At 48.5% G+C, this 20503-nt stretch overlaps 1 protein-coding gene across 9 annotated transcripts in view; it reads right to left on the reverse strand.

The window, feature by feature from the left end:
- Positions 1-1258: 1258 nt before the first annotated feature.
- COL6A3 (collagen type VI alpha 3 chain) overlaps positions 1259-20503 on the reverse strand; it is a 57234-nt gene continuing 37989 nt past the window's right edge. For 6 of the 9 annotated variants that reach the window (XM_031063488.1, XM_031063487.1, XM_031063486.1 and 3 more), the window contains 27 exons: positions 20432-20485; positions 20204-20266; positions 19749-19814; positions 19011-19064; positions 18214-18249; positions 17629-17691; positions 17286-17348; positions 16546-16608; positions 16277-16339; positions 16040-16090; positions 15882-15917; positions 15723-15785; positions 15525-15587; positions 14875-14907; positions 14746-14782; positions 14621-14632; positions 13987-14480; positions 13323-13422; positions 12129-12827; positions 10955-11063; positions 9925-10205; positions 8232-8486; positions 6609-6683; positions 4902-5081; positions 4732-4785; positions 1762-1932; positions 1259-1651 (listed from right to left, as the gene is read on the reverse strand). In XM_031063488.1, the coding sequence (XP_030919348.1) occupies positions 1611-1651; positions 1762-1932; positions 4732-4785; positions 4902-5081; positions 6609-6683; positions 8232-8486; positions 9925-10205; positions 10955-11063; positions 12129-12827; positions 13323-13422; positions 13987-14480; positions 14621-14632; positions 14746-14782; positions 14875-14907; positions 15525-15587; positions 15723-15785; positions 15882-15917; positions 16040-16090; positions 16277-16339; positions 16546-16608; positions 17286-17348; positions 17629-17691; positions 18214-18249; positions 19011-19064; positions 19749-19814; positions 20204-20266; positions 20432-20485 (3279 nt within the window). In that variant the 3' untranslated portion in view covers positions 1259-1610. The remainder of the gene's footprint in view (positions 1652-1761; positions 1933-4731; positions 4786-4901; positions 5082-6608; positions 6684-8231; positions 8487-9924; positions 10206-10954; positions 11064-12128; positions 12828-13322; positions 13423-13986; positions 14481-14620; positions 14633-14745; positions 14783-14874; positions 14908-15524; positions 15588-15722; positions 15786-15881; positions 15918-16039; positions 16091-16276; positions 16340-16545; positions 16609-17285; positions 17349-17628; positions 17692-18213; positions 18250-19010; positions 19065-19748; positions 19815-20203; positions 20267-20431; positions 20486-20503) is intronic. The other 3 variants (XM_031063490.1, XM_031063485.1, XM_031063484.1) reach the window with 2 other exon arrangements.

Below are 20503 nucleotides of genomic sequence, written 5' to 3' on the forward strand. Positions count from 1 at the left end.
GTGGCCTTGTCCTCGTGCCAGCCCCACCCTGACCCCTGGAAGAACACCTGGAGAAGCCCTGAATGGCAAGGGTCTCCTTTCCAAGATTTAACCAATCCAACCCAGTTCTCCCCCAGCAATGGCCTGGTTTTGGTGTTCCAGCTGCCCTCTCCATGGCAAGGCTCCCTTTTTCCTTCCAGACACCTCCAGCAGGCCATGGGAAGTGTTATCAAGCCCTGCCTGGGGACAGCATTGAGGCTCAGGGAAACTGAGGATGTCAGCCCCACAGCCCAGGGCTGTCCTGTGCCCTGGGGTGGCCATTTTCATCTGCTTTCTGATTTCAGGGGGGATATTTGAAGGGGCAGGGAAATGTGCTTTGTTTCTGGGAATTTCATCTTCCTTGGGTGAGCTCAGAGAAGGAGAAGAAGGGTAAAAATCATGGCTGTGGAAAGTGAAGGAGACAGATGAAAATACTTATGGGGTCATTGAGTCACACAGGGACACCCAGGACTGGCTGAGGCCAAGTTGCTAAATGCCATGTCCAGCTCAGTTTAAATTCCTTCAGGATGGAGATTTCACAACCAAGACATCTCTGTTTCCACCTTTTTTCCAAGCTGGAAATCTCCAGGTTGCCAGCAGCCTCTCAGTGCTGTTCCCCTGAATACCCTTACCACATCTATCCTCCCTCTGAGGAACAGTGGGATTCCCCCCCCCAAATAATTGCTTTCCAGACCCTGGAAAACGATTCCATTGATACCCACACTGGCTTTAACAAAGACAAACCCACAAGTTTCTCAAAACCTCCATTAGACTTTATTTAAAAGTTCTTTGTATAGACTTCCTGACACAGAATCCACAATAAAAATAAAACCCCCCCCTCCCTCCCACTGCTCCCCTTCCCCAGACTGCTTTGCTTTGTATTTTATAAAACATACAACATCAGAAGAATGCCAGAGGCATCCTACACCACAATTTAAAGATTTGTTAACTGAGGCCTTGGTCCCAGCAGTGCATTTGCATTTGGAAACTTTGCTTCCTTTTCCTTGCTAGTTCAGTTGGCCACATGTGGTACAAATGCATACAAGAGATCTAGTCTGAGACTGAATCCAGCAAAAGGAGAAAAAAGAAAAAAAAAACAAAAGAGGAAGAGTGGAAATGGAACCAATTTTTTTATCAGAATCAGCCACTCTCTTACACAAAGGCTTCCCCTGTAAAGTTACGCTCAGTTATGAGAAGGATAAAAGCAAGCAGGTAACAAGCTGCAGTGAAATTATTATGATTTTTTTTTTGACTCATTTTTGTGATGCCTTATATAGGCAGACAGCCAGAACTGGGGGGGAAAAAAGGCTAATTTAGAAGACATGTTGAGAGACAATAACAATCTGCATTTGGGTAAATATTTGGCAATGTTGAAGCTATACAATATAACCCGGGCACGTGTAGCACTCAGTCCACAAACAGTTTAGCACCATATTGATAGGTCATGCAGCAAAACCCTCTCCTCGGGGTTTGCCTGGGAGTTAAAAGCATGAAATATTACAGTGCAAGGTTGTCTATACCCTTAGCTTCTATAGGGGCAAGGTGGCAAAGGTGATGCTGTCTCAGAGGTAAGTGTTGGCCGGCCCCTGGCTCTATGTCCCCATCGCCGCCACCGCGCTGGAGTTGATGGTACCTGGTGAGGAAAGAAGGAACAAATAAGGTTTTGATGCTGGATTTTGAAGGAAGACAAACTGCCAGGCTCAGCAGAGGGGGGATGCCAAGGGTGTGGCTGGTCCCTCTTACCAGGGGTGCAGAGTTTTTCACATTCTTTCTGCGTGTTGAACCTGTTGTCGTTGCCGCCGCAGCCGCCGTACCAGAAGCGGGCGCAGCTCTTGGTCTTGGGGTCGTAGTACCACTTCAGCACAAAGTCCCTGCAGGTGCCCTCGTCCTTCTGCAGCCGGCAGACATCCATCACTGTGGGAAAAACCAGGAGCAACAGGGTCAGTGGCACTCCTGGGCGAAGCACAGCCTTTTCTGAGTGCGTCTGCAGGGCAGGGCTGGAATGCAGGCTGGGAAAGGGCATCCGCAGCTCAGACTGTGCAGTCTCCTGATTTAGATGACTAAATCCCATCTCCATCTTTGCAAAGAGAACCTCTTTCTCTGGAGATCACCAGTTTGTTTGTCTCCTGTGCTGCTGCCATGCATCCAGGAGTGATGAAGGAGGAGTACTGCATGGCAGTGGTTCTCTGCAAATCCCTTGGATCTGTAGGAAATGAGTTGGAGAGGACTGGCTGGGCTGCAAGGCAAGAAGTACTGGCACCATTAAAATGACTGACTTCACTTAAAAGAGAAATTTTCCATGTGAAGATGCTCCTGAGTCCACCACATTGCATCCTGCATTCCTGGCTGGGTGAGCGGGGGACAAAACAACAGAGCGCTCGGATTGTGGCAAAATGAAATCGCCAAATCATTTTTAAAAAATAAAATTAAAAAAATATCTGATATCAGCCACTGACTTGCCATCAGGTCACACACCTCCCTTCACACAGGAAAGGAGAAGGAGCTTGTGCCACCTGTGCTCAGCACAGCATAAACACCACAGATAAGGAAGGGGGAGTCAGAAATCAGTATTGACGTTCCAGTTCAGCTTTGCTTTTGGGCTCCTACAGCCTAAGGCTTCCCCGTGCCTTAGGCAGGCTCTTTGCCTTTTTTATATCCAGATTTTCTTTCTCCAAAGCCCATCTCCCTTCTTCCCCACCTTCCAAAACACTGAAATCCAGCAGATGTGAACGCAGGAATGACTCTACCCCAAACCCTGCACAGGAATGAAATCCAAACACTAATCAAAATAGAAGGATTTCTTTTGTGTATATAACCTAATTTGCCCCTATTTCAGTCTGAAATGAAACAAAAGCTTACCCAAAATTTTCCAAGAATTGATGGAGAGCAAGAACTAGGGAGTTAAAATGTGTTTTGAGCTGTAGCACGTTGAAAAGATGGGGAGAGACAGGGTTTTAAGTCATCCCACGGAGAAAATGTGTGCCTGGGCTCCTCAGTTACACTTAAGAGTTACTTTTGTCATGGTAAAAAAGTTAATAACAATAAAAAAAAATAAAACCATAGAATCATTAAGGCTGGAAAAGTCCTCTAAGACCCTTGAGCCCAGCACTGCCAAGCCCACCACTAAACCATGCCTCATGTTCCACATCTACACATGAAAAATGACCTATAAAAAGTCCATAATTAATGGGGATCACAGCATTTTAAAGGCTTTCAAGGGGAAGTGGGTCTGGTGCACGTTTTTGCACCCAAAGTGCCTTAAAGTTTGGGAGCTCAACTGATTTCTCATTGTTGCACCTGCTAAGGGCTGAACCCAGAGCCTGAGCACCTTAAAAGCTGAGCTGCACTGAACTCCTGTGTCCATTTTCCATGTGGATTCCAGCTCTGGCTTTGCAGAAAATGGAAATGGAATAAAGTGAGCAGAGCACAGCGGGCAGAGACCTGAACATCCCTCCAGGGCCCCAAGGCTGCTTTCCTTGACTCTGTGCCCAGGGCAGAGCGGTGCCAAGTTGATGAAATATCACTTTAGCCTCAGAAACAGTTGCTGGAAACATCATCAAAGCATGTGACAGAGATCAGAAGGGGCTGGCCTGTGGGACAGGGCTAGCAGAAACTCGTGCCCTCCAGAGAAAACCTCATAAGGGAGGCTTCCCTGCTCTCCCAGGGTGGAATCCTGCTCTGGAGTGAAGCTGTGTGCTGCTTCCTCTGGCAGCAAAGTGCTCAGATTACAGCCAGAGGATCCATGGTGCCCATTTGCATCCCCAAAGCACCTTGAAATCCCCTTCTGCCACCCCAGACATCTCTGTGGCTGGCGGTGGCCGCTTCCTCCTTTCCTCCACATCTTTGCCAGTGACAAAAATTCCCAAATACATTTAAGGATCCTAAAATGAACCTAAGAAAGGCAAATGAGGTGGGTCTGTAATTTGCCTTTTCCAACCCTGCTCTGCCACTGCAAGGACTAAAGCCCTGCCTCTAGATATCAGAGTTGTCTTCACTCCTTGGTTTCCCTCCAAAAAAGCTCCACAAAGGGCCCTAGAACACCTCTGGGAGGGGGAGGCTGCTCTGATAAGGATTTTCTGGGCTCTGTTCCCGTCCCAAGCCCTTGCTGAACCAACACAGGTGATTTCAAGCCTCTTCTCCCTTCCCAGGTCTTGAAGGGGTTTGCAAACATAACCCCTTAACCTCAGAAACTCCTTGAGGAAGGGAGGGCATCGCCATTTTCCTGCAGGCTCCTCCCTCAAGCTTGGCTTTTCTCTTTTGGTGATGGAGGAAAACGTCTCCATGCAATGCCCAAGCCCCATGGAGTCACTTTCCATCAGGTGTTTTGGTTACAGGCAGAGAAATGTTGGGAATTCTCTGCATTCCAGCAGAGGGGTGGCGCTTCTTGGTCACACAGAGATAACACAAACCAGTTTGGGACCATGCCACGCTCCAGTTCAGCCACCCCAGGTCCCTGATGAAATCCAGGGAGCTTTGCCACCCAGGCTGTGCCAGCACAGCACATCCTGGTGGGACAACACACATGCAAAGTGACTGGCTCATGCAAAGCAGATGGAAGGGCATGGACGTGTGAAGGAGCAAGTGAAAACTAACTCTGTGCTACTTTTGATCTGGGGTTGGATAGGCTTGGATGCATGCTGTGAAATGGTCAGGGTGAAAGAATGGCTTTGCTTTGTTTGTGATGATTCATTTTTTTTGGAGGGGGTGTGTTACCTGATGAGAATCTTTTCTCAAGAGGTGGCTGCTGCATGGCTTTCTCATCTGCTGCTGGAGGAGGAAAAAGCGCACGGGTTTGGATTTTAAATGGTATTTTCTCTCTGATCCAAACATCATTTGACAACAGGGCAAAATGCAAAAAGGGTGAATCCTCATGGGGTACTTACATGGCTTTAAGCATTTGTTATAGCACTCAGCTTCGGTCTCAAATCTATTGGCATTACCTCCACAGCCACCATACCAACCCTGGCTGCAGAACTTGTGTTTGGAGTCAAAGAACCACACAATCTGATAGTCCTTGCACTGCATGCCCATGTCAAAGTCCAGCAAGCAAGGGTCTGGCCAATCTGCATGGCAAAAGGTGCAAAGGTTAAGTGATTCTGAGAGGGTTAAAAGCTGAAAAAGCAAAGAGATTGAAAAGAGAGGGGGAAAATGGAAAATAAAGTCTGGGTCACGAATGGTGGCATTTCCCTCTTGTGTGTTTTGTCTTGCTTTGCTGGATACAAACCTTCCTCAGCCTCCTTTACCTCTTCTTGCTCTTGGTTTTGTCACAGATCCAATCCCCAGATCCTGGGAGCAACATGGTGGGAACTCTTTATTCCCCACTGGTGCCCTGAGGACTGAGCCCTCACACAAATCCCCCCACCCTGTCTTCAAAGCTCTTTGTCTTGGCAGTGACTTCTAGTCCTTAAGTGTGTTTATCTCTAAAAGCAAGTTGCACCTGGCATATGTGAAGGCTCAGTGAAGACTTAAACATATGTTCCTTTCCTGCCCCAAAAATGATAATTTAGGTCCAAATCCCAGAGTTTTTATTAGCTATGCTGGGCTATCCATGCTATTTTACCCATACAAGGAGGGCAGAGTGTGGGCTTTCCTCCAAAGTCTCTGGGAATATTTACACATGGGTGTCTCCCATGAACTAGAAGAGGTTCAGCTAAACCCACCCCCAATTCCCTGCCCTCTTTAGAGTCTTCATCCCGTTGAAAACCTTTGGATTAGCGTCCTTGGGGAATGCTCCCCCCAGATTGCTGGCTGCCATAAATCCTCAGGCAGAGGCATCTGCTGCAAGTGGGTCAGCAAATGGAGTTGAGATGGAGAGGTCTGTGCGGGAGTGCAGAGCAAAGCACTCAGCACATCCCTTTTCCCTGGAGCAGGAGAAGCCCACACACCTGGTTTGCCAAGGGCTGGTGCCAGGGGGTTAAACAAGGGGTTAAATAAAGCCAGGGGGTACTTGTCACCTGGTGGGAACAAGGGGGGATGAGGGGGGTGGCAGTGGCAGGGAGAGGGGCCAAATGAGCAGGAGCACACGGGAAGGGAAGGATGGTGGATCATGCAGGAAGGAGAAATGAGTTGGTCCAGCACAAGCCCTCAACCCCTCAGCTGCACAAAGCTCCAGTGGTGCCACCAGCCAGGCATGACTGAGATCCATGCTCATCCCACTCAACACCAGCAGCCAGAGCTCCACAGCAGCTCCACAACTCCTGGCTGCATTTCCCCGTGCTCTCAGACCACTTTGTGAAGAAAATGAGCCCCAGCACAAGCAAAATGTCTGAAGGAAAACCCGGGAGCGATGATTCGGGGATGAGTTTTGGATGGCAGATCCATTGTTGGCATGGCTGCAGTGGCTGTGCTGCTGGGTGAAGGCTGAGAGCCCTTCCAGGCCCTTGGAGGAGGGGTTGTGACACTGATGACGTGTGACAGCACCAGTGTGATAAGCTTGATGTCGCCCAAAGCCATGAAAAGGGGCAGAGACCCCAAAGCAGGGCTCTGACCCTTGCTGCCAAGGGTGTCACCAAGGCCATGCTCAGGACTTGCAGATCCCTTGGTGTTAGTGGCACTGTGAGCCCCCAGCCCAGCAATCCCCCCACACTCACCGCTCTCAGGCCCTTCCAGTGGCTCAGTGTTGAGCATCATGTTGGCCAGGGACACCTGGGACTGCGCCTGGGTCTCTGTGGGGAGAGGCAGAGTCACTCAAGGGGAAGGCAGCAGCAGCAGCACCCTCAGGAGAGTCACAAACAACCCCCAGCCCCTGCTCCAGCACAGGCACCAGGTCTGGATCTGTTTAGCCCAGCACAGACATAGGAGAAATGTTTATTGGAGGCAGCTGATGGGATGGGCAATCGCCAACTGCCCAGCTGTGCCAGGATGGGATCACCTTCCCTCCCCAGTGGCTCTGCTTGGGCTCATCCTCAGGGATCACCACAGAGGAGCATCCCCAGGGCCCCATGGGGCTGCTTTGGATGGCCCCACTCACCCCACAGCATCGACAGGGCAGGGGTTCAGGAGCTGGCTGTGGCCTCTCTGGAGCCACTTTAGCTTTGGTCTCCTGGCCTTGGAGATGGCAGAACAAAAATGGCATCCCCCCATGGAGGCAATCCCTGATGGATCTGTACTCTGTTGTTCCCTCAAGGGCTCCCTGGGAGCACACTCCTCCCATCAGGCCTCACATCCCTCTATGGTGAGGATTGGCACAGGTATAAAAAATTCCATGGAGGGGTCTGCAGCCACGGGAAGGGCTGGATTTGCTTTTCTTTAGTGCGTGGTTTGGCTGTGGCTAAGGGGGACAATCCTACTCAGTGTCCAGGTCACAGCTTGCCACCACTGCCTACTCAGTTTATTCCCATTCAAGGTTGATTCCATGGGAAAAGCAGCTTCCCTGGGCATTGGGAGCTCCAATCCAGCACATGCAAATGTTACTTCTACCCACTGATGTCTTTTCTCAACATTTTTGTGGGCATGTTTATTGCTTGTGAAGGTGAGGGACTGGTCCAAACCCACTGAAGCCAGAGGAAAGGCTCTCCATGGGCACTGGAATTGTCTTGGGAGTGCCAGAGGAAGCCAGACATGGCACTGGCAGGACCAGCACAAACTTCACACCACCAAGCCAAGTCACCTCTGTGCCAACTGTATTAAAAAAAAAATTGGCTGTGTCTTAGACAGCAACCTTTGGCCATGCCAGAGAGTTTGGTGATGGATGTGTACACATGGAGCTTGGATCCCCAAGGGACTAAACCTTCTGTTTCATCTCCTCTTTGTGGGTTTTTCTGGGTAGTGTGGGAAGCAGATCAGTAGCTATGTGACTGGCTGCTAGGGAGGCAGCTTTTCTTGCTTATTTTGAAATCAGGCTGGACTGAGTTTACCAGTTTGACTCATTATTAATTGCAGTAGTGCAGACTGGGCCCCCACCAAGACCTTTTGCACCGATGTACAAACCCTCCAGCACGTAACAAACCCACTCTGGGACTGCCTTTAATGATCCCACATTCTGTGCTGATTTAACCCCACTGGAGTGCAAACTCCCATTTTTCAGAAACACATTTACTATGTCTCATACCCTGCTGGTGACAGCAGACATGAAGTGACACAACTTAGCACAGCCAGGGCTGCAATTTTTGTACCAACTTATTCCCGATCCCTATTCTTTTTTTCCCCTCCCACTTTTTGTGCCCACTTAATGAAAAAAAATAAATGCCCACATGCTCCTGAGAGTCACTTACTCGTGCTGAATGACCCTGTGTAGGTTACTTTGGGCTGGGATTTTTGGGAGCCAGTGATGACAACAACATATTTCTGCCCGCTCCTGAGCCCCCGGATGACGTGCTCGGTGCCGGTCAGGTTTTGCCTCTGCACGAGGGAGTGATCCTGTGCCAAGGTGACAGTGACATCAAAGGTGCTGTGGGGCTCAGGGCTGGCCCAGCGCAGCCTGGCACTGCTCTCGGTGACGTCTGTGATCTGGATGTCGTGGGTCTTTGCTGCAGGGCAGAATCAGAATCAGAGTCAGAATCAGAATCCGAATCAGAATCCGAATCCGAATCTGAATCAGAATCAGATTCAGAATCAGAATCAGATTCAGAATCAGAATCAGAATCAGAATTAGAAGGGACACCAGGCAGTGAATGAAGAGGGAAAAGATCTCAAGGAAGAAGTGCCTCGGTGCTGCAGGACCTTCTTTCCATGGCAAGTGCAAGCCAGGCTGGCACTTGGCTGTCTCAAATGCCCCCATAGGGGAGGCTTTGTTTTCCACAGATCAGATGATTCACCAAGTGGTTTATTTATCTTTAATAATCTGTTGCAATCTAGCAAATCAAAGCCCCTTTTTTTTCTTTTTTTCTTTTTTTTTTTGCAAGATTCTCACAGCTTGAAATTCCCAGCGCTTTCCCAACAGCTGTAAATGAGCCCAGTCAGATCCTTCCTTCTCTAGGGTGCAATGGATTCACTGAGCTGCTGAAGACCTTCAAGCCAAGCCTGCCTAAGAGTGAACATAAACTCACAGACTGGTTTGGGCTGGAAGGGACCTTCAAGACCATCTCGTTCCAAACTCCATGCCATGGGCAGGGATATCTTCCCCTACACCAGGTTGCTCCAAGCCCTGGTCTTGAACATTTCCAGGGATGATTACCTTAACAGGTCAAAGAAGATGTTTTGGAAAGGTTTTTCTGCTCTGGCAGATCACTGGATGAGACCTTTATAAACACTGCTTGAAGCACTGGTGAGGCAAGAAACACCCAGAAAAGTTTATTCCCCTCAAGCTGATAAAAGCATTAGCCTTGCAAAAGCTGATTGCTTTTATTTACTGCTTTTTGTTAATTATTTAGGCAGGGACTTGCCATCAGTGACTGGATGAGCTTCCCTGTGCTTTCTTGGTTTTTTTGACACATTTTTTGAACACATTTTTTGATTCTCACTCAGCTAGTGCAGATCTGCCTGTACCCCCTTGCAAAAATACCCCTTTGTATGAACTGTGCTCACATGAAAGAGGCTTGGCATTCCTAAACAGGTCTGCAGACTGATCCATTGATGAACTAACTATTCCTATTAGCTGAGAGTTCAAACAATACCATTATGTGAATCACCATTAATAGCAAAACTTAGCCAAGGGGCAATGCTCCAAGGAAAACATGGAAACAAATGAGCCACTAGAATGAGTCACTAGAAAGAGAAGCTCTCTGTAGAGGGATGGATTGATCCTGCTTGTGTTTTGCCTAGGGGCACCCATTCTTGCACAAAATTCTTAACGCAAGTTGGCAATGCCCCAGCACAGACTTCCTGATTTACATCTAAAACCGAAAATTGCCCTCTGGGTGACATTTCCCACAGGAATAATCCTCTCAGGGGGCGAGAAGAGCCACAGCCTGCTGTGTTTCAGCCTCGAGGGAGGCCCTGCCCACACGGGGAGAGCCGCTCACGTACCGCTGTGTCTCCTCCTGCCGCCGGCCGCGGTGCCCGTGGCGTTGGTGGTGGCAGCCCGGCCGCTGGCTTTGCTGTGCGTGGTGGTGGCACTGGCTGCTCCCTGGGCAGTGGCGTTGCCCTGGGCCACAGAGCTGGCTGGGGTGGTCTCAGGGGCTCTGGCTTGGGCCGTGGTGCTGGCAGGAGTGGTTCTGGCGTGGGCACTCGCCGCTGGCTTGATGGTGGCGCTGACCGTGGTGCTGGCAGGGAAGGCGCAGCTGGCGGTCGCGTTGGGAGCCACGAACCTGAGCAGAACGTTGGAAATGGAGGTGAGTTGATGTAAAAATCACTGGCAGGAACCCACCTGAGGTCAAGAGTCTTTGCCAGCCTTAAATATTCACTCTTCACAGTGAAGAGTGAAAAGTGCTTAGATCCAAGCAGTGAAAAATGCCCCTATGGAAGGTGTCCCTGCCCATGGCGAGGGGGTGGAAGAAGATGTTCTTTAAGGTTCCTTCCAACCCAAACTGTTCTGTGATTCTCTTATCATCTCTCATCCCCTTATTCTGATAAGGGTGAACTCAGCAGACAGATCTGCCTGACTTCAAGAGGCTTGGCCTTCTGAAGCCAGGACAGCTCTGTGCCACCAGTGAGTCTGGGTGACAACAAGCTTTCACTTCTCTTCAGAAAATATTAGCATGTGTGCTGTGCTGGATTCTGTGTATCAGATAACCCAGGGCAGCCCAGCCTCTGAAAATAATGTTTGGAGCAGAAAGCCCCAAATTCAAAGTAATTTCTGGAATACCTGACCTACACAATCAAAGTCAGCATATATTTCCTTCATATTTTTATACATCTATAAACATGAAATTTACCCCAAATTTAAAATGATATATCACCCTTTTCTACAAGATATCTCTGTTGCTCTTTTGACACAGCACTGGGGGAACCAGTAAAATTAATTGAAATATTATTAGAATTATATTAATTAAAAGACAATCCTGATTTTTGAAAGCAAAGTTGCTTTTTCTTTCCTTTCTCCCAAAGCATTACTCACACTGCTTTCTGCCCAACGAGCACAGGGTGCTGGCCCTGGACTTGCTGGCCATTCTGGAGCCACTCACACTGTCTCCTTATCTCTGGAGACAGGTAGAAAGCAAATTCACCTGGAGACAGAAAGAGACATTAAATACTGGAGCTGAGGATGGTGGATACCCACCACCAACACATTACATTTATTTCTTCTTAATTAAAAAGAAACAAAAAAAAAAAAGGAAATAAGTTTCCTTTTCTTGCTCGATGTTTGGTTACTGCAACATCCTGGGATGGGAGATTTGTTATTTCAGTTTATAAACATGAGGGCTTTAACTACAAGAGGGCTGTTTGCCTGAGTCTGTCACTTATAAACACATTTCTTGTAACAGGGCACTTCCAACCACACAGGTAATCAAGAGTTAGAAATTTCCAGGACTGCTGTAAGCAGTAAATGGAAAAAGCAAACTGGGATAACCTAAACATTTATTTCCATATGTTTGCTTTCTATTTAGTGCAAGACATTCCTGAATCTGTGGCATATCAGCCCATTGATATGGTTTCCAGGAATTTTTGCTAAAAATTAGATTTCCTAAAAGAGGTCTACTTCTTATCCTTGCTGGATGGGTGTGTTTAGGATCTGGAGGTCCAGCCTGGGTTCTCTAGCTAAGCTGAGATGTAGATTTTTGAGGCACAGTCAGCACGTCCCAAATACAGCAGCTTTATTTATCCCTGAGCAAAGAATCCTGTACATCTTGTCCTTAAATCTGCACAGAGCAACTCCAGATCTCAGCCTGAGCCAGCCAAGGGCCTGCTGGACATGATGTTTATGCTGAAGTTGGGAAGAAAGATCTGCTGGGTGTTGAAGGAGCACCGAGGAAGTGCTGCAAAGGGCCTCAGCAGGACCTATGTGAGAGGCAAGCCAGGTGGGATGAGATCAGAATTCACAGGTGAGCCCATGGACACCAAGGCAGAGCACACTGAAGTGCAAACTCTACTTGGTGGATCAACATGGAAGGGGATGGGGAGGCCAAGGTGAGCAAAACCCAGACATACTCAACTAGGTAAAGTATGAGCAGCCCAAATTGCACCAAACAAAAAAAAGGAGACTAACTTCAGCAGATGCTGCTGCTCAAAACTTTTCAGAGGCCATTTGCTGCCCCTTCCATGACACTTGGGCTGCAGGATGTTGCACTTACTTCTGATAAAGGATGGCAGCAGCGTGCCAAAACGCAGCAAGGGCTCTTCATGGAGCTCTCCTGGTTTATCAACCAGCTTGAAGAACACGTCGTTGGGCTCACTGGCGAGGCTGTAGATGTTCTTGGCATTCACCTTCCTGCCAATGCCCAAGATAACAAAAAAGTACCCTTTGCATTTTGCACTGATGACAGCCCTCTGCAGGTGCTCGAGTTCTCTTTTGTTCACCTTTCCAGTCATCATCAGAACGATGACTTTTAGATCCCGAGGGCTCGGCGCGCTTTCGAAGACATGAGCGATTGTGTGTTCGATTGCACTTCCCAGAGCCCTCGTGCCGTGCAGCTGGGTCATTTGGTTGTGGAGGTAATTAATGATCTTCTCTTTGGATGCATAATCAGTTAGCGAGAACTCAGTTTTCACTGGTGGGAAGCTTGAGTTGGTTTCGTGTTCGTAAGGAGCTTGCTGGAGAACAGCCACTCTGGCATGGTGCTGGGATACTTTTGGCTCTGAGCTGATTTCCAGGTTGGTTACAATGTGGGAAATGTATTTTTTCATCTCGCTGAACTGCAGGGGGGTGGTGGACTCGGAGCTGTCCAGGATGAAGGCTATGTCCGTGTCCACATCAGTGGGGGCTGCCCTTCTGTCTCGGAAGGAAGGTCTCTGGCCAGATCCAACACAGCTGGGATGGGGGTCACACACATCTGGGGAAGAAACACAGGGGGTTGGTTTCACCTGCAGGACCCAAACACAACCCTCCCTCATCACTGTAACCATCTCTTGTGTCACATAAAATACCATCAAGCCCTGGACATTCTCCAGTCCATTGCTCGATACCAAAGTCATTTCATCCCACAACACATTCAGTTATGTGTTTGGTATTTTTTATATGCTCCTTTGTTCAAGGGGATCCCTAAAGCAGTCTGTCATAAGTGGCAGAAGGCCATCTTTTAGAACACTTAGCTATCAGTATTTAGGCTGTAAAAGCGGCAACCAGACACAAAAGGAGCTTCTCTTTACAAAGCAGAGAACGCCCAGCAAAATTCATTCACAATGCCAATGATTTCCACTCAACCCAAGAATCCTTTGTATCCATCAACAGAAGGGCCGACTCCCAAGTTGGGCTTCCCTTCTTACAGCCCACTGCTGCGTGGCCAGAAGGATTTGGAACTGTCTAGAGGAGAAATTGGATGCGTTACCCAAACAAATGTGACAAGTCAAAAGCCTCTGAATGGTTTGATTCAGCTGACCGCCGCTGGTTGGAAGAACAATGGCGTGACCAACCGCTGTGTTGTTGATCTGGTGAGAGGGAAACAGAAACACACAGAGTCAGTAACGCTGCCTTCTGCTGCTCTCAGCTCAGGGGAGGGCAGGGCAGCCCACAATTCTGAGGAATTCTCTGCTCAGCACAATGCTCTTGGTGGATCCCTTTTGTAGGAGCCTCGTGTCCCTGATGTCAGTTTAGAGCCACAAACTCTAAGAAAAGGGACCACTTGAACCAGTGCTCAGTGAGTTTATCTGGGGCTTTTTCGTGGCTTTCAATCTCTGTCTGTCCACTCTCCCTCTGCCAACAAAGCTAATGTACTCCCACCTTCCCACCCTTTGCCTTTCTGTCAGACTTTTCCCTCTGTTTCATCCCACATTTGAGCCATGGCCTGGGAAAAGAGTGGTCTCACTAGCATTTCCCAGCATGTGCTGTGGGCATTACAAAATTAGGGTTTCCCTCCTAATAGATGGATGAATTTAGCCAGCCTTCCACATTTGAGAGGCCCTTGAAAGCCAAGCATTGCTTGTGGCATCCAACACCATGAAACCAGACCGAGGGCATGAGCAGAAACTAAAGAAAGGCTGAAGGATCCCAACCTCCAGAGCTCTGGCAAGCACCGCATCCTGCCTGCTGGTGAGGAACACCGGCACAACCCCGGCGTCGTAGAGCTTCAGCACGGCATCGTTGAGCTGCGGGGACGCCCTGGTGTCCCCGTTGCTGAAGAAGACAGCCACCTTCCTCATCAGGAAGCCACTGCGGGCACGCTTGAAGGTGTTCCTGGCCACGAAGGACATGGCGGTCTCCAGGCTGCGTGGCTTTGTGGTCAGCGTTGCCTGGAAGTTTTGGATCTGCTGCAGGAGGCTGGATTTCTTCCTGGAGTCAGCAAAGCGGATCTCGGTGGTGACCTCGTTGTTGTAGGTGACCAGGGCCACCCGTGCTCCCCGGGGACAGTTGCTCTCAGCGATGGTCAAGTTGTTGACCACTCTGAGCACGGTTTGCTTCATCCTGTTGAAAACCTCCCTCACAACGCCCGAGGAGGTGTCAATAGCAAAGGCCAGCTCAGTTGGGAAGACAGGGCACTCCTTGGGACCTGTTGGGAATGGGCATCAGGAACAAGTCATGACTTAAGCAGCTGTCAGGATTCAAGGACAGTGTCCTCAGTAAATTCTTGATACATGGGGAGAGCAACATGCAGCCACCCTAGGGTTTAAAGGACTGAATGAGACTTACCATAGCAGCAAGCTGTGGAAAAGATGGAGAGGAACAAACAGCTTGGTCAGTGCCATTCTTGTAACATGATGGGCAAATAAGGGTAGAGAGAGAGGGGCTTAGCAAGGCCCTGAGGAGGTACTCACGGCATTTGTCTTTGATGTTCTGCACCAGCGCACATTGCTTTAGGAAATAAAGAAAGAGGGGGAGAGGAATATGTCACACAGCCAACCCAGGGGTGTTCCAAAACAAGAGAGAAATTGTGCCACACTTACATCTCTGGATTCTCCTTTCTCGCCTTTAAGGCCCTGTTTCAAAGAATGAAGAGAAGTTGAGTGCAAAGTTTATCTCCAGGGTGCCTTATGAAACATGTCAGAATAACTACTGAGCCATGGGAAAATCTGTCTGTCTTCAGCTGTGTTTCCAGCAACAGAGTGCAGGGCTCTTCTGTGTGAGAAGCAAACCTAGCTGAGGCCAAACCCAAAAGGGAGGTTGGAACTGGATGTTCTTTCAGGTCCCTCCCAACCCAGACCATTCTATGAGTTATGATGCTCCAGGTTCACTTTGGCCTTTCTAGGGAGCCTTGTGCCAGCCAGATTTGGTCATGCCCCTATCCTGACTGGGGTGGTGAATGATAAAGAGATGAGAATCTCCTAGAAGGAATTTTAAGGGGTGTATTGCCATGGGGAATTCCTAATGCCCAGTAAGAACATGTCCCTTGAGTTTTTCCTTTGGTTTGAGGAAGGATAAATATTTATCAGTGATAAACAGCTGCTTAAAATTTTATAGAGACACATCCAAGACAAATAAAGAGGGATTTCCCTGACTTGAAATCAGCAGGAGACAGTGATGGACTTATTTTTCAACCCCTGGAACCCACAGGGACCATTACATGAAGCCAACCAGCAATGCAATGAACACTTACAGATGGCCCAGGGTATCCAATCTCTCCTTTCTGACCAGGTGTCCCAGGTACTCCTGCATCTCCCTAGAAAGAGAGAGCAGAGAAATCCCCTCCATGAACATCTGCAGGAGGACTCCCAGGAGCACTTGGAGGAAAAGATGTGTCCATCTTTCAGGGCATTCATGCAGAAGGGAAAATTTGTACCATGGTCCAACTTACTCTGCGGCCTCTGTTTCCTTTGGGGCCAGGGCCTCCAGCAACACCACGGTCACCAGGTCCACCCTAGGAGGGGAAAATCACAAACAGCAGCTCTAAACCTGCACAGACCCATGGAAAATTCCTTGGAAAATAAATGCACAGTTCATAGGCTGCACCCACCTTTGGCCCTGCGTAACCTACAAAGCCACGTTCTCCCTGAAACAACAGAAAGGTTAATTTGGATATGTTCTAGAAAATTCCCTCATCCATCTGCACTGGAGGTGTTGGCTGCTTCCTTGTCCTTGCTGAGGAGGGGGGAATGCTGAGCACACACCTACCTTCCTGCCTTTAGGACCCGGGCCACCAATTCCATCTCGTCCATCATCACCCTAAAATTGGAAAGCCAGAGTCATTAATATGTAAATGATATGTGATATGTAAACAACTTAAACCCCACAGGTCCAGCAGCACCAATAGAAAGAACCCACTGAAGCCACAGGGCGTTGTGAAACTCTTAAATGTTCCTTAAAATTCCTTAAGTGTCCTTAGAGGCGGGAGGGCATGGCCACACTCACCATCTCTCCTCGTGGGCCTGGCTGTCCATTTGGCCCTTTGGGTCCAGGGTTCCCAGGCTCACCCTAAAAAGAGGAGCATCTGTTAAAGGATGTGCTGAAACCCCAGGCTGCTCTGAGCCTTCCCCACCCCATCAACACTGGTTTGTTCTCATAGAGCATTCTGCCACACTGTGCAAGCCCAAGAGGTTCATCTCATGTGTTTCTTTAAGCCCATGCAAAATCCAGCAGCTTTTCAATGTTGCTGGTGCCCAGTGCTCCTGAAGACATACCTTCCTTCCCAGGGGACCAATCCTGCCACGTTCTCCTGGGGGTCCTGGAGGTCCACTCCCAGCCTGGAATGGAAATGAGGAGAGGCATGTTGGCAATGTTCAAGGAAACTCAGGTACCAGGAACTAGGGAACTGGATGACCACAGAAATCATGTACTGACTGCTAGGGCTGGTGTCTCTCAAAACACCTCAGGAAATTCAGAAGTCTGCTTCATGTTTGGGAGGAGCTGGAGATCTAGCTCAGTTCAATGCAAATGCCAACAGCAATTTCTATTGTCCCTAAGAGAATATCCATGGGAAAGCAGGAGGGGGAAAATCATGCTGGGGGTGGGGAAATGCAATGTGGCTTTGTGTCAAAGGATGTGGCTGAGGAATGCAGCAGGAGGGAGAAATAAATACATGGGGTGGCCCCTGCAGGCATGTGAGATGGTCATGCTCTGGCTTCAGAGGATGAAACATCACAGAGATGCCCCATCAGCCACTCAGGGATCCTCTTTAACTTAAATTGCAATAATGAGCCAAACTCTGAAGTCCTGACCCCTCTGTGGTTGCTTTTAGCTCTTTCTCTTCTGTAACTCTTGATCAAGAAATCCTAAGCATAAGCTGAGAAGAGAATCATGCTGGAAGAGAGTGTTAAAAGAGATGGGACTAGAGCTGGAGCCCTTGGAGAGGGGAATGTGAAGACACATTGGATCTTATTAGTTCAACAACAGCATGTCTGGGAAGCAGCAGAAGGATTACCCTGGGTCCAGGGACACCCTGCTCTCCTCTGATGCCTGGTGTGCCAACCTGGCCAGGAGGACCCTGTGTGGGAAGAAAAGAGAGTGTGTCAGCACACGTGGGCAGAAACACACCAAGATCCAAGGGGAAGCAAATTCTGTAGTGTCTGAGAGATGCTCTGCAAACACATCACACCTTGGCTGGTGTGAACACAGCAGCAGGCAGGACGGCCAGGCCACAGCACACCCAAAAACACCCAAATCCCAACAGTCTTTGTGGGTGAGACTCTCTGGGGAAGTGGCTGTGATGAAGTAACACCCAGCATCATGAGGCAAGGCCTTCCCTCTGCTGTGCACTCACTGACCTGTGGCCCTCGCATGCCTTGTTCTCCAGCTGGCCCTGGCTGGCCAGGCGCGCCCTTGGTGCCCTGCAAGTATAAAACAGCACAGTGCAGGTTAGCATGGGAAGATGTGCTCAGCACCATGGGAAGGGAAAGGGGAGATCAGGGTATCCACAGCTCCACAAAGTGCAGGGAAGAACAGATTTTCAGTTGGGCTTTTTTTTTTTTTTTTTTTTTTGGTGATAGCAGACAATAAGCACAGTGATGGTGGGGGCAATTTGCCTCCTGCAATTGATGGGCATCAACCATCATGCCTTGGCCCTGTTACACTGCCCCAGCAGCACACAGGGACAAAACATCTGACCAGGGAATGCTGTGGGAGACAGGCAGGCACGTGGACAGCTGGTTCTGCACCGAGTCCAGCAAGGAGCACACAGGAAGATGAGGAGGAGGAGGAGGAGGAGGAGTTGGGAAATTTGGAGGAGAGAGGAGGCAGAGAGGAACAAGCAAAGCCTGCATGTGCCTTCTCTTTGCACATCCCTCTGGGTGCTGAAGCTGCCTGGCCCATGGTGTGCCAGGAGCCCCACATGTTGTCCCATCACCACCTACCTTTACTCCTATGGGTCCCCTTCGTCCTGCCATGCCCTGCAAAGGAAGGAACAACGAGGCTTGTTCAGCTAATATGTAAGCACACCTTTCACTATTGTTTTTAGATAAATGCTTTTTATCAATGCTTCTTTTATAGTCCAAAAATTACATTTGGATGTTTTAAACTACTGGGGGGAAAGAGAGAGGGAAATCCATGTGGTCAGATCTCTTAAATCAGACTTGGGCATGTTTTCTCTCTCCTCACATCCCCCACGTAGGCGAGCTGCTCCCTCAAGCATGTCAGGAGTGTGTCACCATCCCTGGGACAGGAGGGACATGCAGCAGGGAACACATCCCAGACATCCCTGCTCCAGCTCAGTTTTTGCCTTTCCCAAAAACCAGCACCCAAATGCAGATGCATATCATGGAATCACAGACTGGTTTGGAATGGAAGGGACCTTCAAGACCATCTAATTCCAATCCCCTGCCATGGGCAAGGACACCTTCCACCAGACCAGGTTGTTCCAAGCACCATCCAACCTGGTCTCGTATATAAATCATGTGTAACTCCACTGATCTGAGCACTGAGTTATTTGCATGGGAATAAATTCGACTTTTAAAGTCTCTACAACAAGCCAGGAAGCCATGAGGCATTTTCCTTTTGGGATTTTTTTTCTTGTTTTTGGGGTGGCTTGCTGGGTTTTGAAGTTGAATTCCTGATGTTTGTGAAACAAAGTACATGGAAAGGAAGGAGGGGAAAAGTTATGGTCAATCTAAGCTTGGGCCTTGCTGACTGGAGGTCTGGCAACTCAACTCACCCTCCTCCCCACTTCACCGTCTTGGCCCTCCAGCCCTGCCGGTCCAGGATCTCCCTAAAGGAAAAACAAAACTCAAGTGAGAGCCCTGAGATGAGCAGGCACTGGGGAAACAGATTCAGTTCTCAAAAAATGGCTCCTTTCATGCTTTCACACAAGTTAATAGTCCTGCCTTTGATGAGAATCCTTCTAAAAACTCAGAGACTTTCCATCAAGTTTCTGAGCCAGCAGAAGTCAACATTCCTATTCTTTGGGAAATGCCTTCTGACAAATTAAGATGCATTTTTTATTGTGAGCTGATGTGAAAACAGATGGGTTTTGAAATTTTCCAAGCAGCATGTGGGGTTTTTTTTCTTGAAAAGGTTTCAGGTGAATCAGGAGGTTTAGATTTGGTGTAATCTAATCAGTTCTCTGCTTTTGTATATGACCCATGAGACCATACAAAGGTAATTTCCAAGTTCTTTTCAGAGGCAATATCCCAAAAAGGCATTGTAAAATAATAAAAAAAAAAAATTTAAAAGGTGCTTTTTACACAAAACATCTTCTAAACTGACATCTTCCCAGAGAAAGTTTTGGTTGCAAACCAACAATATTTTCTAGTGGAAAAAAGTATTCCATCTGACAAGGCACAATGAGTTTAAGGAACTTGCATCTTTTTGGCAGCATCCTTTTTTCTCCCATTCTCTGGCCCGCTCTGTTGTAAAAACCAAAAAACAACACAAGACAACAAAGAAATTTTACCATTGGTCCAATTTCACCCTTTTGTCCTCTGGGGCCCCGTTGAGTATTATCAGCTCCTGAATCTCCCTGAAAGCAACAGAGCAATGAGAAACATCTGTGTAAGTGGGACATGAAAATTAAATCTCATAAACTGCTCTGCTAGAGCTGAGAACCAACTCTTCTTTTTTCCTTTTTGACTGAAATAGATGAAGTATTGCTGGTGTTTTCAGACAGAAACAGCTTTTCACCTGAGAAGTAAAACTGAAGAAGACAAGGAAGGGGAATTTAAATATGGTGAAACAGTGATTGACGGGTTGGTATCATGTGGTACCCATGTGTCACCTCTGAGTCCTTGCTCTGTCATGGGGACTGCCACTGTCAAACAGCATTTAATAATCCAGAGCCACCCTCTCTGATGAGCCCAGGATCAGTGGGAAGTAGGTGGAAAATCAAGAAGATGCCTTAGCAGTATTTACCGGATCTCCACGGAGCCCACGGTCGCCTCGCTCCCCTCGTTCACCCTTGATTCCCTTATCTCCCTGTGGGGAGAGATGGAGAGTTAGGAAGAGCAGCTCTTGCTTGTTGAAAGCATCTCTGCCCAGCCCTCAGCCCTGAGGGGAGCACGATGGCTTTCCACCCTCCCCTGGCTCAAATCCACCTCTACACCATCATTTAGCCCCACTGTAAAAGAGATTAAAGCCTACCCTCCTGCCAGAGTATCCCTTCTCTCCAGAGGAGCCAGGCAAACCCTTGTCTCCCTAAAAAAAAGAAAACTA

This window comes from Geospiza fortis, unplaced genomic scaffold (assembly GCF_000277835.1).
Source record: "Geospiza fortis unplaced genomic scaffold, GeoFor_1.0 scaffold407, whole genome shotgun sequence".
Taxonomy (NCBI): domain Eukaryota; kingdom Metazoa; phylum Chordata; class Aves; order Passeriformes; family Thraupidae; genus Geospiza; species Geospiza fortis.